The sequence below is a fragment of the Mercurialis annua genome, linkage group LG6, assembly GCF_937616625.2.
Source record: "Mercurialis annua linkage group LG6, ddMerAnnu1.2, whole genome shotgun sequence".
Classification (NCBI taxonomy): Eukaryota; Viridiplantae; Streptophyta; class Magnoliopsida; order Malpighiales; family Euphorbiaceae; genus Mercurialis; species Mercurialis annua.
Window position 1 is genome coordinate 12,080,757 of NC_065575.1, and position 24,263 is coordinate 12,105,019.

Genomic DNA, 24,263 nt, shown 5'->3' on the forward strand with positions numbered 1-24,263 from the left:
ATAAAAACAAAAAAATCTGAAAAATCTAGAGTATTTTTTGCCAATAAATTCAAATTTAGAGTATTTTATGCACGGAAAAAAGAGAGAGTATTTTATGCACTATAGAGATAAATTGGATCATATATATAATAAGTTAGATATATTTTTACGAACAATGAGTTACCTACTTAATATAATTAAAAAATAAATTTTAACTAGTTAGGTGAGTTTAATCTATTTTATCTGCTATTTAACCATGTTGAGCCGTTTATGACACAACCTCATTTTGATGCAACTCGATTCTGTTTAATTTTGTATAGTCTCGTGTATACTCATGTTGTTTAAAATTGCCAATTTCAATTTTTTGTCAATTCACTCAAATTAATTTTATTGTCCCGATATGATTTATAAATTTATAACTACTTATTTACCTTCACGTTCACGATAATGGCACAATAATGGTATTTTCTATCATTATTCAGAATTTATCTTTTAAATTTTCAAAATAATATATGAAAATAAAAAAAACTCATCTAAAAGTAAATGGACCGAGATTGGCTAAAATTATTATGAATGTTTAAAATTGTGTTAAAATTGTAAAAATTAAAATACATGAAGGTTTGACCTAGTGACCAATTTCTTGATAGATGCATGAGGTCAGGGACTCTCTGGACGGTTGCTTTTCTATTTAAAACATAGATATTATCACTATTAAATCCCCATCAACTTCCCTTAACAACATAGAATAAATATAACTCTGGCAAGGAACATGAGGATTTTCTCACGGTCTACAATGGATAGGAGGCTTTCATTTTTAATTGCTTCCCAGAGGCGGTTTTTTATTAAAAATTTATAATAAAAAACTTCAGTTATTCGGGTTTGGATTTTTTTTAGAAATCCGATTTCTATTTTGTACTTAAAACCTTGACTGTTTTTTTATCATTTCTCTTTTCAGTAGTTTCTGGTGTGTCAGTTCTTGTGCGAAAGATTAAAATTTTTGAATTTTCCATTTTTTGTATACATCTTATTCATAAAAGAAATATAACTCTGATAAACAAAAATTGTAAAAGTCAAAATTTTAATTAAAATTACAAAAGTTTGAAATGTTTTCAGTTTTTTTGGGTAATTTAGAAAAAATACCAATGTTTTTAAAACCGGATCGAACCGGTCGGTCGGATCGGGTTCACCAGAAACCGGTCGAATGTCTAGTCTGATTATGGATAAAAATCTCATAGTTAAAAAATTGGCCAGAAACCAGGTTGAACCGGTAAACTCAGATTTCTGAACAAAACAGAATGAATATGGTTTTTTTTTAAAAATATAGGGGTTTTTTTTGGCAAAATAGCAATTGTATTAATTTCGGTAAATAGAAGTACATAATATTTGAGAGAACTGGATAACAGAGATTACAATAATAACTCCTAAAAAGGAGGCTTTAAGGACTTATTAGCCACTTCATGGGCCATCCAAGTACACATTCGCTTAACATGTGCAAAATAAGCGAACGGTATAAAATTATGACTTTTATTATTAATGAAATATCTTTCTCGACTTATTTCAGAGTCTTTGCAACTTCGGGTGATATAATCCCTGAAAAACAATGAGAACTACAATAAGTGATAAAACTCAAAATTTTCATACAAAACATACCAACGACTGTTATTATATTATTGCAGAATCAGAACTTATTTTAAACATTGCAGACGGTAGAGACCTTCATCAACGTACTTTAACCTCACAAGGAGTACAATATCCTCACAAGGAGTATGAAATTTCACAAGGAGTACTTTAACCTTATAAGGAGTACTTTAACTTCACAAGGAGTACTTTAACTTCACAAATTGAAATGACAAATTTACCTACTATATATTATTTTAAATATTTCTATGATAAAAAACACTTTGATATTTTTAATGATTTGAAAGTTACAAAAATTAATGGAAAAAATAAATAATAAAACATATGATGAGAAACTCACAAACCCAAATGAAAATGTAATCAATTTTTTTTTATAGCAATTCACTTATTTAAAAGTAAGTTTGAAATTTGAAAAAGAAAGAATTGAACATATTTTAGTTTTGAAGCAACAACGGTAATTAAGTAATTGAGAGTATAAAAATTATAATTAGTAAACAAATTATAATGAAAAGAATATATAAGAAAGTATATATAAACAGTGTTTAAATTTCCATGAATCATGATTAGTCAAAAAAATAAACATTTACGAAGCTAATTAAACCACAACAAACCTAAGAACTCACAACACCATTGTATTCATATAAAAACCAAATTTGGAGGCCTTCATTTGTTTCTTAAAATCAAAATTTTCATTATCAGTAATTAATGTATGAATATTACTTCTTTTTCTCTTCTTGAATGAAGTGTAAGATTCAGATTTTTTTAGAGAAAAAATCAGTTTTTTTATGAATGATCGTTATATAAACAGAGTTGGGATCAAAATAATTTACCAACACACTAGATTTTATAGAAAATAATCAATTCAAGAAAGTACAATATCCAAATAATTGCAAAAAGATGTTTATATCCATGGAATTGGAAATATAGTAGATGAATGCTGTAAAAAGACAAAGATGTCGATTGTTATTCAAATTCTAAAGGGATCATTAGTGAAGAATGGTACTGATGTGGTCATAAATTAAAATTATAGAGAGAAAAATGATATATCTAAAAGGCTTAATTACTTAAAAAAACCCCATCTTTAATCTTTATTTCGTTTATACCCTGACCTAGAAAAACTGTCACATATACCCTTGACGTTGTCATTATGTTTCGCCTCTACCCCAAATTTCAAAAAAAAAAATGATTTATTAAAAACAACTAAATTTAAGGGTTATTTTATACCTTTTTCTATTAAAAAATGTACAAACTAATACTTCATCTTTAAAAACGTTCAAATAAGTCCTAAAATTAATTAATTTTTTTAATTTAAATAAAATAAATAAATAAAATAACATAGTTTTATTAAGTCCTATTTATAACCGTACTCTTATTTAAAAAAACCGCTAATATTATTTTTTATTTTTTTTTATTTTTACGGAAATAAGCTCCTTCCTCCATGGACTCCTCCATCCATGGAGGAAGGAGCTGCTCCTTCCTCCATGTGAGGAAGGAGCTCGCACTGCTCCTTCCTCACATGGAGGAAGGAGCAGATCTGCTCCTTCCTCCATGAGGAAGGAGGACGCAGCTCCTTCCTCACATGGAGGAAGGAGCTCGCAGCTCCTTCCTCACATGGAGGAAGGAGCAGCGTGCTCCTTCCTCCATGGAAGGAAGGAGAAGCTCCTCCTCCCATGGAGGAGGAGCTATTTTTTTTAATTTTTTTTTTAAAAAATTGAAAATAGATTTTAAAATTAAAGTACGGTATTATGTTGAAATTAATTAGTCTGATGTAAAAAAATTTACGGTTTTTTATTTTTAACAAATTATTGATAATTAATATAAATTAAATTATTATTATTAGTTGAATTTTTTAAAGAAGAAGGTGTTTTTGTATAATTAATAATATTGACGTGTAATTAGAATATATGCTAAAAATGAAGGATTATTTTAAACTCTTTTTCAAATGAAAAGAGGTCAATTTAATACCTCGAGGGTACAGGCGAAACATAATGACAACGTCAAGGGTATATGTGACAGTTTTTCTAGGTCAGGGTATAAACGAAATAAAGATTAAAGGTGGGGGTTTTTTAAGTAATTAAGCCTATCTAAAATTTCTTCTTTCAAACATTTTATAAGTTATTACCCACAAAAAACGCACACACATAAATAATAAAAAATAGAAAAAGGTGATTATATTAGGTGCTCCCCTATATATATCTCTACCTCTCAAATCACTTATCACTTTTTTTCTCTCTTTTATACAACACATTTTTTTTGTGTTTGTTTTACACACAACACACTTTTTCTATTGGTTTTTAGTTATTGTCCAATAAAACTATTTATTTAAAAAATCTTTTTATTTTAGATGCTTGAAAAACCATATTTTAAAGATGATTTTGGTGGCCAGAAAATCACCTTCTAATTTTAACTAGTGGTTTTCTTCATAAATTTGTTAATGAAATTTTTTTCTTTTTTCTTTAGTCGATTTGAAGGATTTTACTCTGATAAAAAAAGTTTGAAACTTTTGATCAGATTCAAATCCTCAATTTAAACAAAAATAAAGTTTTTGTGATTGTTTTTTGGCTTAATTGTTGTAAAAATTATCAACTTTCGTGTGTTTTTGGTATTTGAAACGAACTTTTAATTTTGGCATATAAATACACAAACTATCAATTTTTTGCACATATAACACGGGCACCGTTTTTGACATAAAACTGCATCGTTTTTAACCTAAAACGGCAACGTTTTATGTCTAAAACGGCACCGTTTTGCACCTAAAACGGAAACTTGGTCATGAAACTATCAAAAATATATATTTATATTTTTTTATTTTTATAATAAAATCTGACAAAACTTTTATATTTTTATTTGTAATTTAGAATAAATAAAAATAAACTCAATCAAGAACATCTATCTTAGAAAAATTAGATGATATAACATTTTATATGTTGAGTAAATATAAGTACATTTCTACTAATGATTTTATATTAGCAAAAATTATAATTATTTACAAAATGACTTTTTTTACTACTAAACATCGTATATGAATATATAATTAGCACATGAAGATTTGGCTTAATAGCCAAATCTTTCTTAGTTGTATGAGGTCGGGAGTTTGAATCTCGATACTTCCAAACAATTCATTGTCTGTTTAAATATGATTTTCAATACTAATTAATTTTGTTAATCCTGATAACAACTAACATTATTAAAAAAAGGTTAACGTCATAAACATTTATCAACTTTACACGTTTTTTCAATTTAATCACGTTTTTTAAAATTTTTCATAAATATACATCAACTTTTATTTTTTTTTCCAAATTTAAACACGGTGCTGACATGTCACTCATTTATTGGTTAAAAATGACTTACACCTCAGCAAATTGCACCAATAAATGAGTGTCATGTCAGCACCGTATATGAATTTAGGAAAAAAAATGAAAGTTGGTGTATGTTTATAAAAAAATTTTAAAAAACGTGATTAAATTGAAAAAATATATAAAATTAGTGAATTTTAATTGCATTCTCCCTTATAAAAATAAAAAATGAACAATATATATACTTATATAATTGAGAGGACCAACGGAGCCCTCTCATTCATTCTCACCAAATAGAGCTTTTTCATAGTCTCCACTTTTTATAAACCACTTATTTTAATTTTATTATTTTTACTAAATTTTTAATTTGTATTTATTTAAAATATTCAATTTTATTGTTATGCAAATTCTTTTATAGTTATTCGTTGAATATTTTCTTTTGATGAGTTTCAAATTTATAATATATATCTATATATTATATAATTGAGAGGACCAACAGAGCCCTCTCATTGATTCTCACCAAATAGTGCATTCTCATTAGTTCCCACCTTTACCAAAACACTTATTTTTCTTTAATTTTATAAATTACTTTTAATTTATATTAACTTCCAACGTATAAAACTTTCTTCACCAAACTAACGTTCAACAGAGCCCTCTCATTGATTCTCACCAAATAGTGCATTCTCATTAGTTCCCACCTTTACCAAAACACTTATTTTTCTTTAATTTTATAAATTACTTTTAATTTATATTAACTTCCAACGTATAAAACTTTCTTCACCAAACTAACGTTAGAAACTCTGCCTCCGTGCATCATTCCAGGTAACCAAACCACCGTCAAAGACTATGCGACTGTGCCTTATTCCAGGTAACTTCAGCAAAGAAAAAAAAGAAAGTGATAAAAAGGTTTTGGTTAATTAGTAACCTCAAATTTCACTCATGAAGCATGGAAGCAATCAACTGTGGATTTTGTAACTTTCTGTTAATTAGTAAAGGTTTATTAATTAGAGTGTGCTTGAAATCTTAAAATTAAAGGCATGAAGACCGATCTTCAGCTTGGATTCAGGTGTTGGTTTTTTATTTATTTCTATTCTTAGAGTTTTTTAACTGCTGAGTTTTTTAATCAAAAAAATAATTTGTGTAAATTTATCAATCTATAATTGTTTTTACTCTCATTTAGTTCGGTTTGTTTAGTCTGTATTTATTATTGTGCAATATCGCTGATCTGATCACTTTAGTTTGTTTTTTTGTTCTATAGGTGGGAATTTTCTTTAACTCACCTAATACTTCAGCTATTGCCACGGAGTGACGAACCATATTTTGATTGAAAAGGTTTTGAAAGATATTTCATATAATTAAGCTCTTCACAATGAAATAAAAATCAACAAAAGGTAATCTGGTCCTTTACCTTTTCAATTAAATATTATTTTCCTCATTGTCATTTTGCATGTAGTGAAAAATAAAACATGAGGACAAATGTTGAATTGCCTATACTCTTCAAGTTTTTTGAATCGACTTTGAAATTTATGCTAAATATGATATTTTTGCTAATGCTCATAAGCTGTTTTTAAATGTATTATGACTTGAGTTTCATAGTTCGTTCAGTTACATTACTCAAAAGATGATCTTTTTCCTGAATCAAAGTAATTGGATCTTGCTTTCTTACAGATTAGAAGGTTAAAATTGGTGACAAACAATTGGAGTTCTAAATTTTATAGATTCGATGAAGTTTTACTTAATCTACCTCTCAAAAGCCTGTTTATGAAGCAGTAGCAAAGTCCTCTCAAAACGTTAAATTGACAATACATACAAGACATTGTAATACATACAAGAAATACCAGGCAAACTTTAAAATTATATCAATGTATTTTTATTGGTTAACATCTTATTGGATGTGTTACCCTACATGTAAAATAGAGTTGTGTTTGTTGTATACGTGAATATGTACGTATATATTAATATTATATGCAACTAAAAAAGTGTTTTTCTGTAATAATTGCCAGTAAATTAACCATTTTAATAGTTTTAAATTTAGAAGTTATATTTATTATATTGATTGGTTTGGGTCAGTATTTCTCTGTCTTAATAGTTCCCATGACATTGATTGCTATTAGTAAGAGGTACGTGTTTTGACTAAAAAATTTTGTTTATGTCTCATTTGTTTTCTTGGATCAGTGAAATTTATGAAAGAGTTGTTTGTGATGTATGTGGCGATCCATCTATCGCCCATGAAGATCATGTCTCAGAAGATCATCCTCATTTCTTTATCTAACTGGGTACCTTTATGATAATTATGTGATTCTTTAATTGCCTTGGTTATTAGTATAGTAAATTCTTCTTGAATTTTACTGGGTTAGTTGTCGGAATGGGGGTAATTGTATTTTATTGGTTGAAAGGTACTTATAAATTTCTTAATTAGTTGTTTTTAAGTTGTTTAGATTGCTTCTATGAATTTACAAAATTACAGTTTGTTGTTTTACACCTAGAAAACTTTATGTTAGCATTTGGCTGTTGTGATTTGGATTGAAAGTTTGGCATACAGCTATATGTTGATATTATTTGGGAATTCAATTGATTTTCTTTTTTCTTATTCAAATTTTCCATGTTTAAATTTGTGGTGATTTTTTTTAAGTTTCATATATCTTTTTCACAGTTTAATAGAATTTTTGTCTATGTAATAATCTAACATGTATTTTATAATAAAAAATAACATTAGTTTTATTATTAATGCCTAAGAACCAGATCAGACAAGAAGATTTGATAAATATGGTAAAACTTTGAGAAACATAGTATCCAATCCGCATTTTATTATAAGAAATAGTTGTAGACAAATTTTCAAAAAAAATAGAAAAAAACTCATTAGAGAGATAAAGAAAATATATCAGCACAAGAAGTGATTAAGAAAATAAAATACAAAACATGTATTGTAAACATATATTTGAGATGGTTATATCGATTCGTTCAGAATTCGATTCTCTATTATTGCTAAGCTTCAAATCGAGGTAAGCTTGACGTTTTTATTATGAGAATTGATAAATAAGGGTTATTTCGTTTTAACGAATCAAACGAATCGTAATCGCGTTTCTATTGGCGTTTTTGATGATATTTGAGATGGTTATTAATGGAAATCGTGCTAGAATCGATTGTGGACGTTTAAGCACGTCGGAATTGGCCCGGGGAATGAACCCCGGAGCTGCACATCGGCAGCCGTTTGCTGCACGAACGTGCAGTACACGTTCGTGTAGCAGACTGCACGAACGTGCAGTACACGTTCGTGTAGCAGACTGCACGAACGTGTAGCACACGTTCGTGTAGGACACTACACGAACGTGGAGCACACGAACGTGCAGCGTACTGCACGAACGTGCAGTACACTGCTGCACGAACGTGCAGTCCTTCGCCGAGTAAGGATTCCTGATTTGGGCTTTCTGGGCCCTGACGCGACGCGGAAACTCGATTTCAAACAATTTCAAGTCGTGTAATCAATCGTGATTCGATTGAATATCAAAACGTAAACTAGGACGTTTAAAAGAAAAGTGTGATTAAGAGATTATCAAAGTTAAGAATCGTATTTGAAGTACGATTAGGTTAACCTAAGTTTATAACTTAGGAGTTTGAATACTAAGCCTACGTTTATGAATTTAACGTATAGGTTACCCGAATAAGTAACTGGCATATCGGTGAAATACCAGATCGACGAGCCAGAATAGCTAAGGGATAGAACGACGCATGGAGCTTACGCTTGCGGGATTATAATAATGCAGTTTTGGATAGCGGTCACTGTGAGTGGCAATTTACTTTCGCGTATTATTATTATTATTAGAGTTATTTTCATATATTATGAATATGATTATCAATACGTCGCATTTATATGATTTGCTTATATAAGATGGTATGTTTGATGAATGTGACTATATGAATGCCATTACATTTATTGTTTGAATATGAGTATCTAGCATGTGATCCGAAGAAACCAACTACCTATTGGGTGTCGATAGGCTGTGTGATCACCAGTATTTGAGTCAGTCTAGCGTGTCTAGATTGTCTACGAGATTATGAAATGCGCATACGATATGAATGCGATACGAGTGAGAACTCGGTTACGGTGTAACCTGAGCCCCGTATCTAGTGGGTTGGACCCACCGGTGAGTTGGACTCACACTTGGAGATTAAGAGATTGGTCGCGGCTGACGTGGTTGAGTGTGAACACTCCCGGGTCGGACCACTTGGATCAGTTTAATTTGAGTATTCGGAATGAGATGAGTTCAGAGTTTAAGATTAGGGTTTCGGTCGGATCTGCTATTTATGAATGTTATGTTATTTTCATATTATATCGCTATATATATATATATATATATATATATATATATATATATATATATATATATATATGATTGAGTATGCGATGTGTATTTTGATAATACCGACAATAAGTTGCATACTCACTCAGTATTTTCCCAAATACTGACCCCTAACTCTGATGTTTGCAGGTAGACAGAGTCGGATCAGACAAACCATCTTCACTGTGCCAGAAGTCATTGGACTTGCACAAGTATAAGTTCCTAAAGCTGCAGTAGTCAGTAGGTGTCAATACTAGATAGACGTTTTGACTTCAAACAATATTTTATATTGTAACGCTAGTATAATATTTTAATATTTATAAATGCTTTATCCGAAAGAGGTTTTCCTGAAAATGTTTTAATACATATTATGTATTATACTTTCATTTGCGAAAAATTAATAACGGTTTTAGGCTTGCTAAGGGTTTCGGAGCTACCACTCCCATTCCCTAGCGCCGGTCTCGGCTCAATAATTTGGGTCGTGACAAGTAGTTCCTACGAAGTAACTGACTTTTTCCTATACTCCAATCACAAAAGAACAATGGCCTAGGAACACTAAACCATTGCTCTGATACCACCTTTGTCACGACCCAAATTTATGAGTCGCGACCGGCGCTAGAGAATGGGAGTGGTAGCTCCGAAACCCGTAGCAAGCCTAAAATCCTGTGTAAATTTTTCGCAAATCGAATCATTTTTCATATATCAAAATACATGTGACCCCATTTTACAAAAATATCAGAGTTAAAATGCGCTATATAAATACATAGACAAAGACGTCTAGACTACTGCGGACCGCTAGAATGAAAACCTTCTTTAACTTCTTGTGCAAATGACTTCCGAGAATTTAAAACTTCGGAAGCTTGACTCTCCAAATCATATCATACTATTCCTGAAAAATGGGAGGAGCAACGGGGTCAGTATAAAACTGAGTGAGTTCACCAAATTACACGCAATATCACATAAAGGGTTAAAACCATTGAAAACCCATTTTACATATAGAAAATACTCCTTTGAAATCATATTGCATACTTTATTTACTTTCCTTCATAACTCTTTGTTTATTTCATAAACTTATAGTTTATACGTATTTGGCATCTTCGATTTCTTATTATGGTGTTGATATTTTTCTTTCTCGTTTTGTTGCATTAGTTTTCAACAGAATCTTAATCTTAGTTTATATCATCATGATTCTAAGTCGAATTAAATCATTGGCAAGTCTCTTGTGACTTGATCCTTATGGTTGGGTCCCGAGATAGTTCAACCGAGTTACCTTCAACCATATGGTACAGTCCCGAGATAATTCAACCGAGTTACTTGTACCATTTCTCAATCCCAAACGATCGATAGGAGTCCCGAGATAATTCAACCGAGTTACTCCTTAGACACGGGTCCCGAGATAGTTCAACCGAGTTACCTTCGTGTCTACATTCGGACTCTGCACCCTGCAGGTCTTTTGAACTTAATTGTCGATTCATATGATTCCTATTGACATTTAATAGGAGTGTTTGTTCACATAGTGTCTCGATCTTGTTTCGTATTGATTCTCGATGTATCACACTTACTTCTTATTTCGTATGAGTTCCGAGGATTATCATCGAGAATGGATGAGATACAGGTCCCGGGATAATTCTACCGAATTCAACCTTGTATCTCAGTTATTATTATTTTGTGTACCGTAGTACAATTCTCATTTCACGTTTTTTTGTATTTTTCGTTTTGTTATATTGATCCTTTATGGACCATGGCATGCACATTACAATCTACAAGCATACATCTATAACACACGCACGTATGGGTATTTATTATGTTTGATAGTACATATCGGAATGTACTATATTTCTTTATTCATATTTGATCTGATACTTGTATATTATTCGATATTCGATTTATTAGTACATATAGGAATGTACTGTACTTTTCTTATTTGTATTTGATTCAATTTACGTTATTTTACTTTACCCATCCCCGGTACCTTAACATTTATGTTATTATCAAATTAATACATTACGATAAAACATCATTTTCAAAACATACATACGCATACAATTTAAAAACAAACTTTTCAGATATATAAATATTCATATAGCTTTTCGTATTAAAATACGTAGCTTTATGAATATTAGCGAGTAATTTAAAGTGTACTCACCACTTGCTATCCAAATTCTTTAAATAAGCACGACGATATCTCGATCCATTCGCCTCGAGCCTTATCGATAGTCGCTTCTTCGAGTCTACGCAATTTCGATAACGCTACGAATTAATAAAATTTCTAAGTATAATTAATTTATCAAAAAGCTAATTTTCTAGTCTACTTCGGCTAACAAAACTCTTATCTAAAAATAGTCCGACCCCAAAACAAAATTGACATTCTTAAAGTTTAGAATGTCGCCTTCAACTTTCGTTTAGGTCTCGGACCATGAAACGCACCCGAAAGTGTCGAAAACTAGCTCATAAGTTATTTCCTGGGAGCTGTTTACAAGTGCAGGGCAGACTGCACAATAATTTGTTCTGTCCAAAATGAACATCCTAGAGTCCGATTCAACAAAAACTCAAACTTAGACAATTATAGTTAACATCCTTAAGTTTCCGTACCGATAAACGGAACTTAATTTGGACTCATACAGCCCGAGATATTGCCCTTGCAATATCGCTGTTTGCAAGACATTTTATGCAAAACGTCAATTCAATTTAGAACTTATTACGCAACAAGATTAACTATTGATACCGAATTATAACCTCAACATAATTCAGACACCTCGATTAAGCCATCTCTTAACAACTTACTCAATTCATTTCAAACCATTTCTTTCCACTTTTCTATGATAATACACATATCCGCATAACCATCTTTGTGCATAGCACGGCTGCCTACACCGACTACAACCAAAGATTTATTCAATTAACCTATCAAATAGCCATATTTTTCTCTGAAAATTTTATGGCACTTATATAGCATATATTTCTAAGTGTACACCAAAAATTAGGCCAAACTAATGTGTTTAAGGTCCTCAAATAATTAACTTACAGCAGCAGCCTTACACAATTTACAAACAGAGCACTAGGTGCTATTTAATTTTTATCTCAATATCCGAATTATGAAAAATTCTGAAATTTTTTATACACCAACTTAACTCATATACTCAGAACATATAAAAATTCCAGCTCAAACAAACATTTCTAAGTATTTCGAAAAATTCTAGTTGTAGACAGCATCAATTCAACACCAAACCAGAAAATCCAACTTCAAACTTAACCAATACTCCACTCAATTCAATCAATTCATTACCAAAAGTCCAAAATTCTGAATTTATACCTTTTCTTGATGGGATAACCCTTTGGTTGAATGAATTCCTCCATGAACAACCATCAAAATACTCCCTTCAAGCTTTCAATAACCTAAGAACATCAAACACCATAAAACCTCAATTCCTCAACCAAAACCGAAATAAAAACTCTGAAACCCTAATTATATACTGAACTTATTACCTTAAATTGATACTATATATCAGTAGAGGATCCTTCCCTCGTTCCGTGGCCACAAGAATCGCTCAATTCGGATCAAAATTGAGTGAGTTATGACCATTTGAAATTTGCTTGATGTTCTTCCATGGAGAAAGGGTGAAGGACGAATTTTAGGAGCTGAAAATGATATGCTTGCTGAGTTTAAACTCATATGCAAGTGTCTTAAATAGGTGAGGCACAAGTCTCCTTTAGTCCTTGAGTTTGTCACCTCCTCAACTTTCACTTTATAACTTTTATTTCGTCCAATTTAGTCCACTAATCCTTTAATCATTCGATTCTCGATAAATTCCGTATTATTTATTTTCCAAATAAATAACAATAGTATCATACCTTATAATATCACCCTCCAACAATTTATTTTGGCAATTTTGGCCAAAAACGCTCAAATTTCCATTTTGAGCTAACTTGCACTTTTTCTCACTTTTTCGTCCAATTTTCATATTAATGACTATCGATAACCACTTTATCGATATTATTTTCTTATCTTAAGAAAATAGAGTAAAACACAACTTCCTCCGGAAGTTTGTGGTTAAAAGTCCACTTTAACCCTTAAAGTGGCTAATTTGCACTTTAACCCTTATTCTTAACTAATCGTCAAACTTTCTTCTAAAACGATTTTGTATACTTATGAAACTTTGAAGATCATTTATTAATAATATTTCACAGACCTTGGCGTGAATATTATAAGCTCTCGCTTTCCAACTTATTTTATTTTATTCCCTTTAGTCCCGATTAAATCCAATTTATCGCATAATAATTTTCCATTTAAATTATTATTCTACGATAATTCCAATAGACCCGCTTCGGTCTAAGTCCTTATTATCCATTCCTAATCTGATATTCTCGTTCTTAATCTTTACGATTATGCCTCGTGACACTACATGTAATACCTCAAAAATTTAGGTTATTACAACTCATCACCCAGATGTATTTCTCTAGAAATTCTCATTTGACGCTTCAGTTTCTTATCGCTTTTTACCTGTACATAGAAAATAGGTGTCTACGATACCACGTAGGATAAATTTTATACACATGGACATAGATAATTGCATCATGTGATCTCTAACTAAGTTGTAGATATATTAAGCAAAAATCAAAAAACGATAAATTAAGTTGATAAAAGTTTAAAAATATGATATATTTTAGTGAAAATTATTCTAAAACCCTCCTACATATATCATAAATCACACTTCGGCCCTTCTTATATGAGAATCAAACGATTTGGTCCCTAATTTTTATTTTCGTCAACTATTTAGTCCTATCCATTTTTGGTGTTAGTTAACCAAGTCAAAATTGAGAGATTAAATAATTTAATTTTCAAATAAAAAAGATCAAAATGTGAATTACAAAAAACATGAGAAGCTTTTAAGTAATTTGTTCTATATTTTACAAACGAAGCATAGATACGAATAAATACATATCGCCTTAAAAAATTCATAAAGTAGAATCTAAGAAAGTCGAGGACAACGGTAAAGGCAGCTATAACTTTTATGCATGCAAAATAATACGATGAAAACTATTAAATAACAACACATAACAGGTTGTATGATTAATTAGAAGAATAAGAAAACTGTAAATTTATTTAAGGATTAATTAACTAATTAAATTTTGTGAGGAAAAGATACAAAAACAATGATAAAAAGGTTAGGTGGAGGGCCAACAACAAAGAATAATATTTGGAAGTATTATTTTTGTGTTTGCTTTTAGATCACTTTACTTACCCATAGATCATATCTGTAGTCTTTAAAGCCTTCGATTGCTCTTTTCTTAAAATTCCTAATCGTCCAAAAACAAGAATAATTGAACCACTCACCCAAAGCCATACATTGTTCTTCCTCTTTTTTATTTATTTTAATGTGTATGTTGTTATATATTTTGTATTAAAGTATTTTTAAAAATCTATCCTTTTATTGATTGGAGCCCAATAAATTATATTTATTAGAGACCGTGCATTCTGTTACATTCATTATAAAATAATTATTTTATCTATTTAGATTAATGTGATGGTGTAAAAATTCAAATATTTTAATGTATTAATGAATATTTAAATAAAACTAATAGTGTATATATGATTGATCATGTCATTATGACTTAAAGTCAGATTTAATATAATTTACTAATTTATTAATTTTTTTCAATTTTATATTTTAGTGAGATATAATATTTCTTTCTTTTTAGATGTAATTATGAGGTCTATTAAAAGAGACAGAGAATCGGTGAATTATATAAAAATAAATTATTTTAAATATTTTCTATTATATTGATGCATGGTCTATTATTAAAAATAAATGAGAAAAATTGATAATTACCTAACAATAGCAACTTTAATCTCAATAATACAAGACTAAGTTTCAAAATTGAAAATTACGGTCTTCACTTTGTTATAGGAAAATTAACCTTTCATAATTAAAATAACACGGTGATTATTAAAGGTAATAACTAATTGAAGATTCTTTCCAAAATTCTCTCCAATTCACACATATCAATTAGTACCTTTCCAAATTCAATCAAATTTCAAATTTCTCTCAAATTCAATCTTCATCGCAGTGAATTAAAGTCACGCAAATCTCCCAAAGATAATCAAATCGGAATCAGATAATATTTTTGCTCTTAATTTTGTTTTGAAATTCAATTTAAAAAAAAAATTTGATCTATAATGTTTATAGCTGCAATTGGATTATATTTTTGGAATGATGAACACTAGTTCAATGATGAACATTGTTAAATAGCCTAGTTTATTTTCAGTTTTAACAAATTGTATTGTTTTAATTTAAATTTTTGTTCAAACAGTTCCGTTTAATCTTATTAACTGATTTTAATTGTAGGAATGACAACATTGAAAATACTTACTACAATGGAGTATGAGATGAGAGTTTCAGGTACTCGATTTATAAAATCAAGGTAGTGCTTGTCAAAGAGGATACAAATTTTGAACAGTTAAGCAGGATGATATCTAGTATACTAAAAGATACTAGATGGAATACCAAATTAGAAATCAGATATCAATTGAGACCTAATCAGTAGTCGTTGGATGTCGAGGATAATGAAAGCGTACAACGCAGCCGATGTAGACAGCAGGGACATAATAAAAAGACTTGTCGCGGTCTACCAAAATAGTAATAGATATGATATAATTCAATTTTTTGGTCTGAGTAGTATGCTATTAGTTGTTGCTTGGTATACCGTTATAACCATTGCTTAATTGTTTAGCGGTTGTTTTAATCAACCATTTTTTGACATCTAAAAAATAATAAAAGAAAAATTTAGCAAAACTTTATGTGTGTTTTTAATTAGAAATATATGCGGGGTGTTTATAATTTTTTAACCAATTTGTTAATTAGGTACCCAGTTATCAACCAAACGATTACCATGTATTTACTAACTAACAACTTCACCAGTATGTAATAGGTTAAAATTAGGGCCAGACCGACTACTCCAAGAGCGCTCAAATAGCATAAAAAAATGTAACCAACGTTTATTGGAAAAAGCAACCCCAAAGATCCAAACATATATGCCATGGTTCCTTACTTCGATAGGGTATTTTATATATTTTATTTATTTGAATTGAATATGAATTGAATATTTTTATATAAATTTGATTTCTATCTAAAGATTCTCCGGGGAAAAAATAGAAATGTCTCCTACGTTACCCCTAATATGTGGAAGTATCGACGTAATTTCATAGAGTCATTCGGTCTAAATGTTGACGTTAAAAAAATTAAAAATCCAATGTCGCATTCAGTAAAGATTAATGATACATGTATAGGGTGTACTCAATGTGTCCGAGCATGCCCCACCGAAAAATCAAGTATAGTCTAATTCTGGTAAAAAAGGTGATATATATTGTTTGAATCACAATGCAATACAAATTATAAACTAAATTGTATAACAATAAAAAAATTGTGCAATAAAAAACACAAAATATTAGAATAACCAAATAGGAACCAACTGTATATCAAATGTTATCCAAAATAGAAACCAAATATGTACCAAAAACTGGAGTGTACCAACTAGTATCCAAATGTGTTCCACAAACTACCCAAGTGTGTTTGAAACACAAACAAAAATATCAGAAACATTTAAAGTAACAACTATATTACAATCTATTCAAAGTTTTTCTTCAATCTACCAGTCTTCAATTTTGGTTTTGGTTCAAGCTCCTCGTCGCTGTCAATGTTTATATCAATCTTCATCTGTCCATAATTATTACAAGTTAACCAACGGTTTACCCAATATTAACCATTGGTTAACCAACACCTAAAACATTACATACATAATTGTTTTATTCTCATAAACATTTCTTCAAACACCAAGAGTGCAGGCTGTGCGTACTAAAAAATCGAACCAGCAGTTGCAAATCAATTTCCACCATAGTCACTGCAAATCAATTTCCATGTTAATTAACAAAATCAAAGAGCGAGAAAAAAAATGAAAAGGATCGAGAGAGATTGAATCACGAGTAATCAACAGACATTATCATAAGCATTTTTATTCTCATAAACACACATTAACGTTTTATTCTCATAAGCATTTCTTCATCTTGTTATTGGTTAACCATTAGTTAACCATTGGTTAACCAACAGATAACCTGATCATAACAATTACAAATCAAAAACTTCCTTCATCACCAAACAATTTGAATTTGTGGCTCACTAACAACTGCAGCGGTAAACAAAGCCACCACCACCACACCAGAAGCTCTTCCTCTTCCGCCTTTTTTCCTCCGTCGAACTCACTCCGTTCAATAACATAGCGTCGTCTCCGCCTCCATAGCAACAACGCGCGAACTTCACCTCCATTGCAAAACAGCGACTGATTGGAAAATAGAAGAGAGTAGCAACTGATTTTGGTCGATGGCGATGATGTTCCATGCCGCCGCTGCTCCTCGATGATCCACTCTGCCGAGCAGCAACTGATTTTGGTCGATGGCGATGATGACCCATGCGGCCGCTGCTCCTCGATGATCCACTCTGCCAAGCAGCAACTGATTTTGGTCGATGGCGATGATGATCCACGCCGCTGCTCCTCCTCGATGATCCACGCTGCCGCATCATCTATGATCCATGGAGAATTTTTGCTCTCTTTGCTTCATAATCATCAACAACAACCGCCGCATCATCTACAACAACCGCTGTAATTTCCAATTCCGATTCCAATGACTCCAGTACACCAACAACAACAACAACAAACTGTGAATGAATTCAAATTCTGAAAACATATTGAAATATGAAGTTTGAAAGAAAAGAAAACCATAATTTGAATGGAGAAAAGGAAGCCGGGAATCTCGTCAAATCTCTTAACGATTACAATCGTATTTTTCTAATTTTATTGTGTTGTTGATCTCACTTCGATTTTATCCGAATGTTGTTAAGTCCCACATCGTGTTGTGTAGACTGGACCATGGCTCATGAAGCCTCGGTCAAGATAACAATTCCTTGTGAAATGAAACCCTTGAGCGTTTCAGTGCGGATTTGCGTTAACAATTTTAATTTTGATTCATCTATCTATAATCTATCTATCTATCTATCTATCTATCTATCTATAACTATCTTATATGTGGGAAGGGGGGCAGGCAAAATTACGAAAATAGATTTCATTAAGGGTAATAGAGATTTAATTTAAATATAAAATAAAAATATACTCCCTCCGTCCCACTCTAATTGACAAAATATGGAGTTTTTGGTGTCCCATTCTAATTGACAAAACTAACATAACTATAATTTTTTCCTTTAACTTTCCATCTTTACCCTCATTTAAATTTAAACTTTTTATGGGAAGATGGTGAATATTTAATGAGAATTTGACTAATATACTAATAGCATTAATTAGCTCCATTATCAATAGAGGGGTATAAAAGTAACTATCTATGTCATTTATTAGTTTGTATTGGTTATTGTAATTTAGTTATTTTGTCAATTAGAGTGGGACGGAGGGAGTATGAGTTAATTAAGAGTTTGAATTCAACTTATATTTAGAATTTAACTATCTTATATGTGGGAGGGGGGCAGGCAAAATTACGAAAATAGATTTCATTAAGGGTAATAGAGATTTAATTTAAATATAAAATAAAAATATATGAGTTAATTAAGAGTTTAAATTCAACTTATATTTAAAATTTAACCTGGTTAAAGAAGTTTGACTACGTAACAGTGTTACATATGACCAAATTGGGTGAAGATTTGGAACAAATTTACGTAAATATTTTCTAAATAAAAAAAAATAAGAAAAAGAAATTGCACATGCAGTGCATTATGAATTGAACATGAGATTTACAAAGTAGAAGCAACATAATCCTTTTCTTATGAAAATCATTATTGCAATTGTACAATGGAAATCATTGATTATTTCTATGCATAAATTGAATCTCAGCAGGGTTTGAAGATTTTTTGATCTTTTAAAGTTATTTATTTAGGAAAATCAATCATTTAATTATATATTTATAATTTAGGGTAAAAATCGATTAAAGCAGATAAGAATTTTACTAATGATAGTATTCTTCTAATTAACATCAATTACACAGTGTTTTACTATTTTTAGAATTGCTTTTTAGGATTTTCTAGAATTTGATGTTGATAAGAATTTTTGATTGATCTACAAAGGTCTCTTTTTGTTAGGATTTACGATTTTTTTTCATCTAATTTGTGTCAATTATAACATATTGACACGTCTATAAATGCTAAAACATAAAATTAAAATCAATAAATTACGTTTAGTAAGTAGTCAATATATAAAATCATTATAAGATTAGTAAATCTTTCATGTTAAAATATTTATAGAAATAGAATATTTATTAACAATAAGATATTATATTTTAATTTATATATATATATATATATATAAAACGTGTCATATAAATATCAGTTACTCACTACAATTTTAATTTAAATAAAAAATTATTTATAATAATTAATAAAAACTAAAATATTTTATTTATTATATATAATACATACAACAGGAAAAAAATGACACTCACATGTGTAGCACATGGCCGAATGCTAACAACAATTTTCTCAAAAAAATAATAAAAAATTTCAATTTATATAATATTTAATCTAATAATGTCTATAATTATTAAATAAATACAAAATTTATGTAACATGTCAATTTATTTAATATTTAATTTAATAATATATATAATTATTTAATTAGTATCAAATCTACTTAACGAGTCACGTATATATCGCTCATGTCATGTGCGTAGTACGTGGCGATAGTGTACTCTAAATCAAATATGATTCTTATTTAGAAATTAAAATTGTAATCCGTAACTACAAATTATTATATTAACCTATCATGTAAAAAGTAAAAACAAGAGTTGACTATAGGAGCATAGGATTGATAGCTAGAGTCTGGCAAAAATGCAATATACATCCACTATGGTTAGAAATTAGAATTTTAATACCAACCAAATCAAACCAATTCAACCAAACCAAACAAAATATTACGGTTTATAAAATTGTTGGTTTGATTTTGGTTTAAAAAATAGAAAAAAAGTAATTATTGGTCTGGTTTGCGGTTTTAAAAATTATAAACCAACATAAACCAAACCAAACCAATATATACACATATATACATATTTTTATTAAAATTAGTAATATTATAACTTAAAAATAAATTTTATATCACTATTTGTACTTGATAAAATAATATATTTAAATATCATCTAATGAAATAACTATTTGTACATTTATTCTCGATCAATAAATGTTATATTTCTATAATATTAAGATATTATATTTATAAAATGTAAAAATTATAGTATAAAATATCTTATTTATTTATTAGTCATTATTATAGTTTGTTATATAAATATAACATTTAATTTTATGATGAATAAATATTTTTAATTGTTTAAATTTTTTATCTTACATGATAAATAAATAATTTTTTGATGATGGTTTAAACTGGTTTTAAAGAAAAAATTATCAAATCAAATCAAATCAATTTTGTTGGTTTATAATGTGTGTGATTTAATTTTGATTTAGAAATTTGCCAAACCTGTATGGTTTGGACTAAAATATCAATAATAAACCAGTGAAAGCAAACCATGTACACCCGTACTTATAGAATACTGTATCAAAAGGCAACTCTACATATGTATTTATTTGAAGTGAAATTACTAAACATAAATTGTCTAATTATTTCATTTGACGAAGGTCAAAGATGCTCTGTTTAATCCAAATAAACAAAAAATATTTATTGGTTACGAGGGTATGTTTTTATATAAAGATAATTTGTCTAGAGTGTTATTTATTAATTAAGCTATGAATTTGGTTAATGTTTGCTTATATCAAGTTCTGCTCGTTTTTTTTATTGATGTTAGTATATATTTTAATTGGAGAACCAGCTAGCTCTGGGTTCGAGTGGTATTTCACCCCCAATCATAATTCATCCGCTGATTCTTCAACATAAATCGGTTTAGACCTCCATTTAGTTTCACCCAAACTTCATCCTGGTCATGAATAGATCACCCAGGTTCGGATCTATAAGCGGTGACAATTGCCTTATATATATATATATATATATATATATATATATATATATATATATATATATATATATATATATATATATATATATATATTAAATAAAGGTTTTATAGTCATTATCTAATTAGTTATTTAATTAATCACTATTGTAATTAAAGTCCTAATTAGAAAGGTAGCTAACTTATCTCCAATTTAGTTTTAATATGTAAAAAATAACTAAATTGTCTCCAAATTAGTAGGAATACATATCTTTTAGTTTGATTGAACTACAAAATTAAAATACTGTATTTGGTCAATATATTATTATTTAAATTTCTATCTTATTATTATTTTTAAAGATATTATTAATAAAATTAAATTAATTATTTAATTATGGTTATTATAAAACCAAAAGAAGAATAAATTCAGTATGGAACAAATTTAATAACCGAATATATTATATTTACTTTTACAAAAATTCTTAACTAATTTAATATTAATTATAAATAAAAAATTGATATAATTATAATAAATTTACTAATACGTTTATTGACGTGTTACGTTACGAGCCACGTGCATAGCACGTAATGCGAAACTAGTTTATATAAATTAACTAGTCGTATTCCCGCGCATTTGCGCGGAATTAAATTAATAATTTATTTATTTTTTAAAAAAGTAATACAAAGAATGTAGCTAAAATCAATATAGCAAACCAATAAAATTAAATTAAAATTAAATATTTTTTAATAATTTTAATAATGAATGACTTTAAAATATTAGATATTTATGATATTTTTTTACATTTTATGATTTTTATATTTTATTAATTTTATACTTATGTTAATCAAAATAATTATAAATTGTTCATGTTTGATTTTATCATTTTTATACCTATTTTTTTTTAAAGACTTTCGTATTTTGTTTTATCATTTTTATACCTATTTTTCACATAACTTTTATATGTTATGTTGAATTTTTATAATTTTGGTATAAGCCGCCCAATATCTATTAAAATGATAGATAAAAAATTATAATAACTGATATCAAAATCAATTTATAACCAATTTTGTTGTCTTTAGGTTGTTTATAGGTCTTTAAGTCTAAATGTTGGCTCAGTTAATAATTTGTTTTCACCTTTCCAAGTTTTTTCATTATCGATATGATCAAATTAATATTAGTTCATTATAGTTTTGTAATATGCAAATGTAAGATTATATGAGATTTTTGTTATCAATTAAATTAGGATATTGATAAAAATTAGAAACTATGACAACAAATTAATTAAAAAAATTAAATTACAGTAAGTATCTAAAAAAGTGAAAGATAATGAGTGTTAGCTTATTTGGTGGTATTGAATGAGAAAGCTTAAATTGTCTTTATAAGTAATTTTATATTTATTTCAATAAATAATATCTTTTATAATCTATAAAACTAATAAAAAGGTTAAATTTTGTAAAATCTATTTTATTTTATTTGATTTTAGTTCAAATTAGTTTAATAGTTGATAATTTTATGATATCCAAGTAATTTTACTAATTATTCATGATATATTTCTAATTTTATAAAATTAAAGATTGCGAAAAAAAATATTACCGATGATGATAAAATAAATATTCATAGATACCACATATGGTGATTGCATATAGGAGTATGTTGATGAAGGCTGATCTAGATTGAATTTGGTACAAATTCATTCAAAGTGACATCTAATTCTACTTCTAGATGCATTAAGGAAAAATATTTGAAATATAATTTTTTTCTTCCAATACAACAATTCGTTGTTTTAAAATATGTTGCTGAAATGCACTTCATGAATTAATTAAACCTCAAACACATCAATATAGAAGTAGAAATTTGAGAGAGAGTTTACATAGCAATAGATTACATGTTCTAATCCCTACTTTATTTGATATATATCTACTAAATTAAAAATAAATGGTTATTATTTAATAGTAATTGTGGATGAATATAATCTCTAATCCTTTTAATATATATCTACTAAAACGGAAATTAATAATAATTATCTAATAACAATGATTTTATTAATATATAAATAAATAGTTTGTTCAATTTGGGAACTAATGAGAGCTCTCCTTTGATCCTCTCAATTATATAAGTACTAGTCGCAATCCCGCGCATTTGCGCGAATCAAATTAAAATTTTATTTAAAAATATTGTCAAAAAATCAAAACATTTTTAATATTTGTATCTAATTATGGTTATTTTTCTCTCATGATTTGTTTGTTCCTCTCAAATTTAATTGTTTTGTACTCTTGTTGTAAATTATGAATCATGTACTATAATTATCAGTATTCTACGATATTCATCAAAAATTACTTGCATTATTTTTTTGCAATTTCTTTTATTATATTTATGTTTATTTTCTATTATAAAATGTGTTTTCAATAATCGCATAGATAAATACAGTAATATTTATTTGTCATTTAGACTACGGAATATTAATAGTTGACAATTTTATAATCATCTCATTAGTTCTAGTGAAAAATAAAAATAAATAGCAGAACAAAAGGTATTATTGAAAAAGATAAACACTATTCATATATGTTCAATTGGAAGCCACTTCAAATAATTATTTTTCTCTTTAATTATTGACCAAATAGCATTATTGCTGCACAAAAATAACAAACAACAAAATAATAATTATAAATGTGAAAATAGATTAGATATATAAATGATCCTTGATAGTTGCTGCTGAATATAATTCATATTATGTGGTAAATAATTCAAATAAATAAAATTAGATACAAATGCATATGATTGTTAAATATAAATACATGCATGCTAAACTAAAAAAATAGAAAACATACTCTTTAGGCACATTTCCGAAATTTGGAGCTTTACCAAAGCACTATAAACTCTCAATGATGTTCAATCAAAAAAGACAATATAGAAGAATAAATTTTAACAAATACATAAAATATACATTTGGATTTTCACATTCTCTTAGCCAAAAACATTTTTGAAGATTAAATAACCATTTGCTAAATAAAATGCAAAAA

At 28.6% G+C, this 24,263-nt stretch overlaps 1 protein-coding gene across 5 annotated transcripts; it reads right to left on the reverse strand.

Moving 5' to 3' along the window:
- Positions 1–1,312: 1,312 nt before the first annotated feature.
- Positions 1,313–12,930, reverse strand: LOC126685787 (uncharacterized). 5 transcript variants are annotated; one of them, XM_050379744.1, is made up of 4 exons: positions 12,740–12,930; positions 12,567–12,649; positions 11,400–11,503; positions 1,313–1,569 (listed from the first exon to the last, which is right to left on the reverse strand). In XM_050379744.1, exons 2-4 carry the CDS (start codon positions 12,618–12,620, stop codon positions 1,401–1,403), a joined length of 327 nt encoding a protein of 108 aa, XP_050235701.1. In that variant the 5' UTR covers positions 12,621–12,649; positions 12,740–12,930; the 3' UTR covers positions 1,313–1,400. The 5 variants fall into 5 exon arrangements, 1 of the variants encoding a protein (XP_050235701.1); XR_008791069.1 differs by having other exon boundaries at positions 1,315–1,569; positions 11,400–11,484; XR_007643729.1 differs by lacking the exon at positions 1,313–1,569 and adding an exon at positions 9,926–10,142 and having other exon boundaries at positions 11,400–11,484.
- Positions 12,931–24,263: the final 11,333 nt, after the last annotated feature.

Bases quoted from the DNA above. Each gene is read 5' to 3' on its own strand.
- LOC126685787 (XM_050379744.1), bottom strand. From the start codon at position 12,620: ATGGTTGTTCATGGAGGAATTCATTCAACCAAAGGGTTATCCCATCAA. The intron at 11,504-12,566 runs GTATAAATTCAG...ATTAATTCGTAG, and splicing joins GGTTATCCCATCAAGAAAAG to CGTTATCGAAATTGCGTAGA. The intron at 1,570-11,399 runs GTGAGTACACTT...ATTGTTTTTCAG, and splicing joins AAGAATTTGGATAGCAAGTG to GGATTATATCACCCGAAGTT.